Raw genomic sequence first — 12,965 nt, 5'->3', positions numbered from 1 at the left:
GGAAACAGTAGCTGTATACTAATGCACTCTAGAAGGAAACAGTAGCTGTATACTAATGAACTCTACCAAGGAAACAGTAACTGTATACTAATGAACTCTACCAAGGAAACAGTGGCTGTATACTAATGAACTCTACCAAGGAAACAGTAGCTGTATACTAATGAACTCTACCAAGGAAACAGTAGCTGTACACTAATGCACTCTAGAAGGAAACAGTAGCTGTATACTAATGAACTCTACCAAGGAAACAGTAACTGTATACTAATGAACTCTACCAAGGAAACAGTGGCTGTATACTAATGAACTCTACCAAGGAAACAGTAGCTGTATACTAATGAACTCTACCAAGGAAACAGTAGCTGTATACTAATGGAAACAGTAGCTCTAGAAGGAAACAGTAGCTGTATACTAATGAACTCTACCAAGGAAACAGTAGCTGTATACTAATGAACTCTACCAAGGAAACAGTGGCTGTATACTAATTAACTCTACCAAGGAAACAGTAGCTGTATACTAATGAACTCTACCAAGGAAACAGTAGCTGTATACTAATGAACTCTACCAAGGAAACAGTAGCTGTATACTAATGCACTCTAGAAGGAAACAGTAGCTGTATACTAATGAACTCTACCAAGGAAACAGTAGCTGTATACTAATGAACTCTACCAAGGAAACAGTGGCTGTATACTAATTAACTCTACCAAGGAAACAGTAGCTGTATACTAATGAACTCTACCAAGGAAACAGTAGCTGTATACTAATGAACTCTACCAAGGAAACAGTAGCTGTATACTAATGAACTCTACCAAGGAAACAGTAGCTGTATACTAATGAACTCTACCAAGGAAACAGTAGCTGTATACTAATGAACTCAACCAAGGAAACAGTGGCTGTATACTAATGAACTCTACCAAGGAAACAGTAGCTGTATACTAATGAACTCTACCAAGGAAACTGTGGCTGTATACTAATGAACTCTACCAAGGAAACAGTGGCTGTATACTAATGAACTCTACCAAGGAAACAGTAGCTGTATACTAATGCACTCTAGAAGGAAACAGTAGCTGTATACTAATGAACTCTACCAAGGAAACAGTAACTGTATACTAATGAACTCTACCAAGGAAACAGTAGCTGTATACTAATGAACTCTTCCAAGGAAACAGTAGCTGTATACTAATGAACTCTACCAAGGAAACAGTAGCTGTATACTAATGAACTCTAGAAGGAAACAGTAGCTGTATACTAATGAACTCTACCAAGGAAACAGTAGCTGTATACTAATGAACTCTACCAAGGAAACAGTAGCTGTATACTAATGAACTCTACCAAGGAAACAGTAGCTGTATACTAATGAACTCTATCAATGAAACAGTAGCTGTATACTTATGAACTACCAAGGAAACAGTGGCTGTATACTAATGAACTCTAGAAGGAAACAGTAGCTGTATACTAATGAACTCTACCAAGGAAACAGTAACTGTATACTAATGAACTCTACCAAGGAAACAGTAGCTGTATACTAATGCACTCTAGAAGGAAACAGTGGCTGTATACTAATGAACTCTACCAAGGAAACAGTAGCTGTATACTAATAAACTCTACCAAGGAAACAGTGGCTGTATACTAATGAACTCTACCAAGGAAACAGTAGCTGTATACTAATGAACTCTACCAAGGAAACAGTAGCTGTATACTAATGAACTCTACCAAGGAAACAGTAGCTGTATACTAATGAACTCTACCAAGGAAACAGTAGCTGTATACTAATGAACTCTACCAAGGAAACAGTAGCTGTATACTAATGAACTCTACCAAGGAAACAGTGGCTGTATACTAATGAACTCTACCAAGGAAACAGTAGCTGTATACTAATGAACTCTACCAAGGAAACTGTGGCTGTATACTAATGAACTCTACCAAGGAAACAGTGGCTGTATACTAATGAACTCTACCAAGGAAACAGTAGCTGTATACTAATGCACTCTAGAAGGAAACAGTAGCTGTATACTAATGAACTCTACCAAGGAAACAGTAACTGTATACTAATGAACTCTACCAAGGAAACAGTAGCTGTATACTAATGAACTCTTCCAAGGAAACAGTAGCTGTATACTAATGAACTCTACCAAGGAAACAGTAGCTGTATACTAATGAACTCTAGAAGGAAACAGTAGCTGTATACTAATGAACTCTACCAAGGAAACAGTAGCTGTATACTAATGAACTCTACCAAGGAAACAGTAGCTGTATACTAATGAACTCTATCAAGGAAACAGTAGCTGTATACTTATGAACTACCAAGGAAACAGTGGCTGTATACTAATGAACTCTACCAAGGAAACAGTGGCTGTATACTAATGAACTCTACCAAGGAAACAGTAGCTGTATACTAATGAACTCTACCAAGGAAACAGTAGCTGTATACTAATGAACTCTACCAAGGAAACAGTGGCTGTATACTAATGAACTCTACCAAGGAAACAGTGGCTGTATACTAATGAACTCTACCAAGGAAACAGTAGCTGTATACTAATGAACTCTACCAAGGAAACAGTAGCTGTATACTAATGAACTCTACCAAGGAAACAGTGGCTGTATACTAATGAACTCTACCAAGGAAACAGTAGCTGTATACTAATGAACTCTAGAAGGAAACAGTGGCTGTATACTAATGAACTCTACCAAGGAAACAGTAGCTGTATACTAATAAACTCTACCGAGGAAACAGTAGCTGTATACTAATGAACTCTACCAAGGAAACAGTAGCTGTATACTAATGAACTCTACCAAGGAAACTGTAGCTGTATACTAATGAACTCTAGAAGGAAACAGTGGCTGTATACTAATGAAGGAAACAGTAGCTGTATACTAATGAACTCTACCAAGGAAACAGTAGCTGTATACTAATAAACTCTACCAAGGAAACAGTGGCTGTATACTAATGAACTCTACCAAGGAAACAGTAGCTGTATACTAATGAACTAATGAACTCTACCAAGGAAACAGTAGCTGTATACTAATGAACTCTACCAAGGAAACAGTAGCTGTATACTAATGAACTCTAGAAGGACAATAGAAGCATCCTTTTTTATTTATTTTTATTTGACCTTTATTTAACTAGGCAAGTCAGTTAAGAACAAATTTGTATTTCCAATGACGACAGTTAACCCACTGTTCCTAGGCCATCATTGGAAATAATAATTTCCAGGTGCAGAACGACAGATTTGTACCTTGTCAGCTCGGGGGTTTGAACTTGCAACCATCCGGTTACTAGTCCAACGCTCTAACCACTAGGCTACCCTGCCGCCCTTGCAAATCATAACAAAACATTTTCCCCCATTGACCTCAGTCAATCCTTTTAGATGTCCTTGTTGTATTTACGTTGGCTTTGACAGCCAGAGGGAACACAGACCTAACTCTACCTGAGTGAATGTAGCCGGAGGCATCCAATCTCGCATTGAGAGAAGCAAACGGTGAACCGGCGGCGAGTACCCAGCATCCTTCAGCCATAAGCGCCTCAGTGATGACGAGCAGCCTCTTTCCCATGTCCTTTCCCGTGTCCTCTGCTCTAATGCGGTCCGCGGTGGCGGCCCAGGAGCCATGCCCAACTACGGACCGGGCCCCCATCCAGAGGGGCGAGAAGGGGACGGTTGTGTGGAAGAGCCAGCAGCATGGCGCCTCATCCCGCCTGGTGGAAGAGCTCTTCTGGATTGACAGCAACATATTGTCCTTCTCCAAGTGGAGGCTGGGAGACATGGGTAAGGAAGGATGGACAGATGGATGGACGGATAGATGGACGGCATTTGGAAATGGGTAGACGATTGATGATACGGTAGCTAGTGTTCTGGAGGACATTTGTTGCGGAAACCGAATGGGGACCTTAGTTTAGCGTGTGTGTCAGGATTGTGGCACTAGATGTTGTTGGCACATGACTTATTTGCTATGCGGCCCTGGTGAGACATGGTACTAGGTTCAAATATTGTTGTACCAGGTGACTGTAGTGAGTGGGTCAGTGGGACTGTGATGGAACAACTTCTCCTATGAACCTTGTTATTTGTTTCTGCTTTTTACTTCAGTGACAGGTGTGTGTGTGTGTGTGTGTGTGTGTGTGTGACATATGGACTCCAGGCATACCCCTGGAGCTTAGCCTAGTGCTCTAGTCTGCTCTGACAGAGTGCACTAAGGACAACATGACTCCACCCCTTCGACTTTCCTGGCCTCTTCTTCCACCCAGACTCCACTCCCACTGGGGCACCAGACAACCATCACTGTTCTTTCTTTAGGGGTTGACACCAGCTGACCTCTGACCTCATTCTCAGCTTCCTCCTGGGGGAAAATGTGTCAATGTGTCCGTCACCTGTTGTCTGGCTTCTATTGTAACCACGTAAATAGCTGTTATTAAGCCCTCACACGGTAAGTAGTAGTCTGAGTGTTGTTACCAATCAAGGTCACGGGGTAATGTGTTTCACTATAATCATGTAGAGTCATCACAACATTTTTTTTGTCTTTGTAATTATTTTATTGTTGTTGACGATCAATGTAATTCATTTGATTAGTTTTCAAGCGAGCAGTTTATTTATTTATTTTTTCATAAAAAATATCTGTAGAATCCCAGTAGCTTTTATTTCGCTGTTTGGATGAAGGTGAAACAAACAAACCACTTGTGTATTTTAAATCAGAACTTTTTGACCTAAAGTGATTTCTCCCCCTCAGAGATCTGATTGTTTTCCTTCTTCTCTGGCACGTTGTTCCACTTGTACGTTGTACATATGTGATTCTGACATTCTCCAGTGAATTGCAATCAATGAAATTAAGACAAATGTGTGTGTTAAATGGTTACTATAGGGATAATAACATAACAATTGATCTGCTTCATTTCAGTAGTTGTTCCAAGTTGGGACAAGTTCTGGGCCGCGGTGCCATTTTGTTGTTGGCTCTCCTCTCGAAACAGCAGGCTCATCAAGCACAGACTGTATTTCTAAAATTGTAAAGTAGGCTCATTAGGCACAGAGACTGTATTTCTAACATTGTAAAGTAGGCTCATCAAGCACAGAGACTGTATTTCTAACATTGTAAAGTAGGCTCATCAAGCACAGAGACTGTATTTCTAACATTGTAAAGTAGGCTCATCAAGCACAGAGACTGTATTTCTAACATTGTAAAGTAGGCTCATCAAGCACAGAGACTGTATTTCTAACATTGTAAAGTAGGCTCATCAAGCACAGAGACTGTATTTTCTAATATTGTAAAGTAGGCTCATCAAGCACAGAGACTGTATTTCTAACATTGTAAAGTAGGCTCATCAAGCACAGAGACTGTATTTTCTAACATTGTAAAGTAGGCTCATCAAGCACAGAGACTGTATTTCTAACATTGTAAAGTAGGCTCATCAAGCACAGAGACTGTATTTCTAACATTGTAAAGTAGGCTGATCAAGCACAGTCATGAGATGAGACTGTATTTCTATCACTAGTCTATGCTGCTGTCCTCTTCTCCTTGTACTGTATGTGTTTCCTGAGTGTGTTTCCATAGCAACGGCTCTGGACCCAATAAAGGGTTAGTTTGGAGTGGCCAGTCGCTGGGCGACCTCTTACCCAATAAAGGGTTAGTTTGGAGTGGCCAGTCGCTGGGCGACCTCTTACCCAATAAAGGGTTAGTTTGGAGTGGCCAGTCGCTGAGCAACCTCTTACCCAATAAAGGGTTAGTTTGGAGTGGCCAGTCGCTGGGCGACCTCTTACCCAATAAAGGGTTAGTTTGGAGTGGCCAGTCGCTGGGCGACCTCTTACCCAATAAAGGGTTAGTTTGGAGTGGCCAGTCGCTGGGCGACCTCTTACCCAATAAAGGGTTAGTTTGGAGTGGCCAGTCGCTGGGCGACCTCTTACCCAATAAAGGGTTAGTTTGGAGTGGCCAGTCGCTGGGCGACCTCTTACCCAATAAAGGGTTAGTTTGGAGTGGCCAGTCGCTGGGCGACCTCTTACCCAATAAAGGGTTAGTTTGGAGTGGCCAGTCGCTGGGCGACCTCTTACCCAATAAAGGGTTAGTTTGGAGTGGCCAGTCGCTGGGCGACCTCTTACCCAATAAAGGGTTAGTTTGGAGTGGCCAGTCGCTGGGCGACCTCTTACCCAATAAAGGGTTAGTTTGGAGTGGCCAGTCGCTGGGCGATCTGTTACCCAATAAAGGGTTAGTTTGGAGTGGCCAGTCGCTGGGCGACCCCTGAGGTTTGACTCCGCCTGTTAGAGGAAGTCTTTGCTACAGTACTACTGCAGTATTTCTCTTCCACGCTGTGCCTGCCTGTTATCTCTTAGCAGGAGCATCTCACCTCAACCTTCATTTATCATATCACCAGTGTTTTGCAATAGATTCCTGAAGGACAATTTTTGTTGTTGTTGGGAGGGGCACATTTTGATTCTACCCATCTGAATCATTAAGCTGAAACCAAAATGTGCGCCACCTTTGTGTTCCCAAGAGGGATGGCTGGAGAAACCCTGCATTTTACACACAGCTAGAACACATTTTATTTTCCTTCACTTTTGACAACACGTCCCAGTTCTTACAGTGCTTCTGTGCAGTGGAGTTACATTGTGCAATGTTTCCTACAGGTTCCTTGACGTTATCGTCGTCCTTTATGTGTATCTAATCTAGGTTGACGAGTTTGTCCATAATTGCTCCACTAGCAGGAAATCCACCAGCTGCTGTTTCTTAGAGCTGCTGCATAACTCCAAGAGGGAAAGAGCAAGAGAAGTCCCTCTGGAGGAGTCCTGAAGAAGTCCCTCTGGAGGAGTCCTGAAGAAGTCCCTCTGGAGGAGTCCTGAAGAAGTCCCTCTGGAGGAGTCCTGAAGAAGTCCCTCTGGAGGAGTCCTGAAGAAGTCCCTCTGGAGGAGTCCTGAAGAAGTCCCCCTGGAGGAGTCCCCCTGGAGGAGTCCCCCTGGAGGAGTCCCCCTGGAGGAGTCCCCCTGGAGGAGTCCCTCTGAACTATTGCCTAATTGATTACAAGACTTTGATTGTTCAGGCTTCCTTGACCTGTGAATAGCCTTGATGTTTAACATTTTTTTGAAGTGGGTCATAGCCACTTTGGAAAAACATGCATTATTCTTTTTCCCATTGCAGAATATCAGGGTGCGGTCAATTCCAGCCAATTGCATTGTATACAATTGAATTGCATTCCTATGGAGAAATCCCATGTCCAAGTCAACAAAGGAATTGAACTGAAGTGACCCCAGCCATGTAGAATGATGTGGTGTTCTGTGTACATTACAGTAGACTGTGGATGACCCAACAACCAATTCACTGACACATTCCATCTCCCCATACCGACTGTATTTCCTTCTATCATAACTCCTTGACGGTATCGTCTCACCCATCTTTGTCTCCCCTTCCCCTCTCCTATTTTTGTCTGCTGTTCTGTACAGTGCAGTCAAAATGTGGCTCACTTTAAAGAGTTTCGTTAGAGCAGATTTAAATTAGTCTGCCTCTTAAAAATCCACCATGGGCATCATGACGGCAGTGGGCAGAGAGGGCTTTCTGCTCTGCTACTTTACCCATCTCTACCAATTTATCTAACCTCTCTCTCCCCTCTCTCTAACCCCCTCTCTCTCCCCATCTGTCTAACCCTCTCTCCCCATCTGTCTAACCCTCTCTCCCCATCTGTCTAACCCTCTCTCCCCATCTGTCTAACCCTCTCTCCCCATCTGTCTAACCCTCTCTCCCCATCTGTCTAACCCTCTCTCCCCTCTCTTGCTTACCCTCTCTCCCCTCTCTTGCTAACCCTCTCTCCCCCTCTCTCTAACCCTCTCTCCCCCCTCTCTCCCCCCTCTCTCCCCTCTCTCTAACCCTCTCTCCTCCCTCTCTCTAACCCTCTCCTCCCTCTCTCTAACCCTCTCTCCCCTCTCTCTAAACCTCTCTCTAACCCTCTCTCCCCCCTCTCTCTAACCCTCTCTCTAACCCTCTCTCCCCCCTCTCTCTAACCCTCTCTAACCCTCTCTCCCCCCTCTCTCTAACCCTCTCTCCCCCCTCTCTCTAACCCTCTCTCCCACCTCTCTAACCCTCTCTCCAACCCTCTCTCCCCCCTCTTTTTAACCCTCTCTCCTCCTCTCTCCCCCCTCTCTCTAACCCTCTCTCCCCCCTCTCTCTCCCCCTCTAACCCTCTCTCCTCCTTCTCTCTAAGCATCTCTCCACTCTTCTCAGCTTACTTAATTAGTCCATCTGCAGGGGAATCATGGGGCACCACTGGGGTTGTCGACATCTAACCCCTAACACCACACACACACACACACACACACACACACACACACACACCACACACACACACACACATAGTAGCATATATTCTGTCTGTCCTGGAGTAGCTGCCTGTATCAGGGGATATGAAGAGCTAAGATGAAGGCAGGGTGTTGAAGGATGGATGCAGTCTGTGATGCAGTGTTGTTCTTCCAAGGGGCTGTGATGGTAGCACTGCAGCAGATGTTGGTCTTCACCAGGGGGCTGTGATGGTAGCACTGCAGCAGATGTTGGTCTTCACCAGGGGGCAGTGATGGTAGCACTGCAGCAGATGTTGGTCTTCACCAGGGGGCTGTGATGGTAGCACTGCAGCAGATTTTGGTCTTCACCAGGGGGCTGTGATGGTAGCACTGCAGCAGATGTTGGTCTTCACCAGGGGGCTGTGATGGTAGCACTGCAGCAGATTTTGGTCTTCACCAGGGGGCTGTGATGGTAGCACTGCAGCAGATGTTGGTCTTCACCAGGGGGCTGTGATGGTAGCACTGCAGCAGATGTTGGTCTTCACCAGGGGGCAGTGATGGTAGCACTGCAGCAGATGTTGGTCTTCACCAGGGGGCTGTGATGGTAGCACTGCAGCAGATGTTGGTCTTCACCAGGGGGCTGTGATGGTAGCACTGCAGCAGATGTTGGTCAGGGACTTCCAGAAAGGTTGGAAGGAGACGGCCTTGTGGGACACATTCAGAGCTGAAGAGGCAGACACAGTTCAGACTGGGACAGAGGGGAATACAGGCCTATTTTATTATTCATGCTCTGCTGGTGTGTATGTGTGTGTGTGTGTGTAGATGAGTGAGCACTGCAAGCCTATGGGTAGTGTGCAGCAGAGCGATGGTATTGATCAAGCCCAGAGTGTGAGAGAGAGAGAGAGAGGCTCCTCCCTCCCTCTCGCCGTCTGTTATTTTTGTTTCTGGGTTGGAGCCATGGTAACCCACAGGTCAGTCAGAGGTCCTGCCAATAAAGAGCTTTGCTTGGCTCAACCAATTGCACATAAGGGAAAGGGGGATACCTGATCAGTTGTCCAACTGAATGTATTCAACTGAAATGTGTCTTCCGCATTTAACCCAACCCCTCTGAATCAGAGAGGTGTGTCTTCCACATTTAACCCAACCCCTCTGAATCAGAGAGGTGTGTCTTCCACATTTAACCCAACCCCTCTGAATCAGAGAGGTGTGTCTTCCACATTTAACCCAACCCCTCTGAATCAGAGAGGTGTGTCTTCCACATTTAACCCAACCCCTCTGAATCAGAGAGGTGTGTCTTCCACATTTAACCCAACCCCTCTGAATCAGAGAGGTGCTGCCTTAATCAACATCCATGTCCTCGGAGCCTGGGGAACAGTGGGTTAACTGCCTCGCTCAGGGCCAGAATTACAGATTTTTAACTTGTCAGCTCGGGGATTCGAGCTGACAAGTCCCCGACCTTTCGGTTACTGGCCCAACGCTCTAACCACTAGGCTACCATGAATACACTACTGTGTCTCCATGCAATAGAAATAGAAGGACTAGAATGGGCATTCCAATGAAAGTCAATGGGTGGTCTATTTCTATTTTTTCTTAAAATAGCCTGAAATTAGAATAATATAAACACCCACAATAATAAAGGTGTTGGACTGTTTGCATAGCCCGGCGTGTTTACCTGTTGTTGTTGTTGTTGATATAGCCAGGTCTAGTTGGAACGACTTGGTAATATTTAAAATGTTCTTCTATCTACGTACAGCGAATGAAATGATTTAAACTTTATTGATCCATTGGAAGGGAGGACACAATGGTGTGGCAGAAGACGACTGGGCAACAAAGACACAGGTCAGAAGAACACCTGGAGTCTTCGCTGACTTCCTGTTGGAAGTGTTTCTCCATGTTCTCATCTCTATAGACTTCCCACAGTCTTATCTGTTGATCTCAGTTAGCCCCACCTACAGCAGTAGAGAGAGTTGGCCATATGACTTAATGTATCTTCTGGGTTAAATACACATCTCTTCTGGGTTAAATACACATCTCTTCTGGGTTAAATACACATCTCTTCTGGGTTAAATACACATCTCTTCTGGGTTAAATACACATCTCTTGTTCAGCTTATTGCTGGCAGGTGAGGTTAACAGTATAGTGCCATACACTGTAGCCTGTATCATTAGCATCTATGTAGCAGTAATTGGTATAGCACTTTGAAGTAGGTAGCGATCCGGCTTGTGTCCTACGTTATGCCCTGGAGGAAATGGGCTGTTTGGGGTTCGGGACTGAATTAACCTGGGTCCCGGGGTGCCCATTCTCACTATTGCCCGATGAGAGCCCAGGGAAGCCAAATCAATGGCCAATTAGAGCAATTCCTCAGTGGGATATCTATTACTTATACCACACACACACACACACACACACACACACTGGTTATAGATCAAGTTGGAGAGCTGGCCATTTCTGTTTTAATGAAGATGCAAATGTCAATGAAGATGTATATACTTAGTAGCCAATGGCAATATATTATTAAAATATGTTGTGATTTGATCAATGGGATTTGATTGATCAATAGGATGTGATTGACACCTCCTCCTTAGCCAAGGGCCTAAAAATGTGGCTCTGCACCAGCTAAATACGGATGCCATTAACTGGGCTCTCTGTGAAGGAGCTGTCAAACTGAAACCAAAATAATGCACTGAATTTGGGAGTGATATTTTGGTAACCTCTCTCTTTACATAAATTGTCTGCTTCAGTGTTACCCATTTTCCTCCACTGGATCCTACACAAACCTATGGATTCCTAACAACTGGTCCATGTTTTCCCCTTTAATAACATGCTGTGAACTGCACTATGTTCCTGGTTAACTTCCCCTTTAATAACATGCTGTGAACTGCACTATGTTCCTGGTTAATTTCCCCTTTAATAACATGCTGTGAACTGCACTATGTTCCTGGTTAACTTCCCCTTTAATAACATGCTGTGAACTGCACTATGTTCCTGGTTAACTTCCCCTTTAATAACATGCTGTGAACTGCACTATGTTCCTGGTTAACTTCCCCTTTAATAACATGCTGTGAACTGCACTATGTTCCTGGTTAACTTCCCCTTTAATAACATGCTGTGAACTGCACTATGTTCCTGGTTAATTTCCCCTTTAATAACATGCTGTGAACTGCACTATGTTCCTGGTTAACTTCCCCTTTAATAACATGCTGTGAACTACACTATGTTCCTGGTTAACTTCCCCTTTAATAACATGCTGTGAACTGCACTATGTTCCTGGTTAACTTCCCCTTTAATAACATGCTGTGAACTGCACTATGTTCCTGGTTAACTTCCCCTTTAATAACATGCTGTGAACTGCACTATGTTCCTGGTTAACTTCCCCTTTAACACACTGAACTGCACCATGTTTCTGGTTAAGGGGATTTTGGGGAGAAGTCTACTCATTCACTCCTACCAAGCAAAAAACTGGTGGCTGCGACAGCCATATTCGTGTGTGTGTGTTTGTGTGCGTGAGACCGTGCGTGTTTATGTGGGTAAATGTTTATCTGCTTGAGCTACAGACTGGAATTATTTAATTGGTGCTTGACAACATACCTACTGCAATGCAAATGCATGGTATCCCTCATTATCTCAGAGAGACTCTCAAATAAACGCGCACACTCACTCACACCAAAGTGCTCTATACACATGCAGGAACAACAACTCATGTAACAGTTATCTCATACTCTAACCCCCCCCCCCCTTTCTCTCTTTGTGTTTCTCTCTCCAGTGGAGAAATGCATGAGCTCCATGCAGACAGGGACCCAGATGGTGAAGCTGCGCGGCGGCTCCAGAGGACTGGTGCGCTACTTCTACCTGGACCAACACAAGTCCTGCATCCGTTGGCGGCCCTCGCGCAAGAACGAGAAGGCCAAGAGTGAGTGGTTTCGCTGTCTGGTTTACTGACTGACTGACCTGCTTAGACTGGGAATTAACAGGAGTTAAGACCAAATCTGTTTTAATTGTGCTTGAATGACAAGTCTAAGAGTTAATCTTTTTGGCTGACTGACTGATCCTCATCCAGTGTCTCACATTTTACTTCCTTACTTCTGTATTGCCCTGGAATTAAAAGGAATGAAGGATTTCCACGGTCGGTTTGGTATACATATTAACGTAAAAGTCCATTAACTCTGTCTCACATCAACAATCAGCACTTCCATCTCTCCCACGGAGCCTATTACTGTAGTCCCAAACAGCACAGGAATCACTTAGGATTCACCTGAAACAAATTAACAATGGATATACATTGTCAAGACAGCTTCTTTTTTTTTTTTTACATTGATTTAAAAAAAAAATTACATTTAAAATGTATTATTTAATACAGATTTGAATCTAAGCCAGTAAAATGTGTACAACTGTACAAGGATGTGCAGTCTGTCACTAGGCACAGTATATAACAATTTCTCTCAATCAGTATACAACCATTTCTCTACTGCCCCACCTGTACAGGACACATAATTACTGGACTGCGGTGAGCTGAGACTGCCATGGTTACTGGGGTGCAGTGAGCTGAGACTGCCAGGGTTACTGGGATGCAGTGAGCTGAGACTGCCAGGGTTACTGGGTTGCAGTGAGCTGAGACTGCCATGGGTACTGGGGTGCAGTGAGCTGAGACTGCCAGGGTTACTGGGATGCAGTGAGCTGAGACTGCCATGGTTACTGGGGTGCAGTGAGCTGAGACTGCCATGGTTA

The 12,965-nt window shown here is 44.2% G+C and overlaps 1 protein-coding gene across 1 annotated transcript in view; it reads left to right on the top strand.

Moving 5' to 3' along the window:
• Nucleotides 1-12,965, top strand: part of LOC139417619 (1-phosphatidylinositol 4,5-bisphosphate phosphodiesterase eta-2-like) — a 132,612-nt gene that overhangs the window by 44,566 nt on the left and 75,081 nt on the right. Inside the window, exon 2 of the mRNA XM_071166828.1 lies at nucleotides 12,004-12,150. Coding sequence (XP_071022929.1) covers nucleotides 12,004-12,150 — 147 coding nt within the window. The remainder of the gene's footprint in view (nucleotides 1-12,003; nucleotides 12,151-12,965) is intronic.

The sequence above is a fragment of the Oncorhynchus clarkii genome, chromosome 9 (assembly GCF_045791955.1).
Source record: "Oncorhynchus clarkii lewisi isolate Uvic-CL-2024 chromosome 9, UVic_Ocla_1.0, whole genome shotgun sequence".
Classification (NCBI taxonomy): Eukaryota; Metazoa; Chordata; class Actinopteri; order Salmoniformes; family Salmonidae; genus Oncorhynchus; species Oncorhynchus clarkii.
Note: the sequence above shows the minus strand (reverse complement) of the source record. Positions and strands in the feature narration are given on the sequence as shown.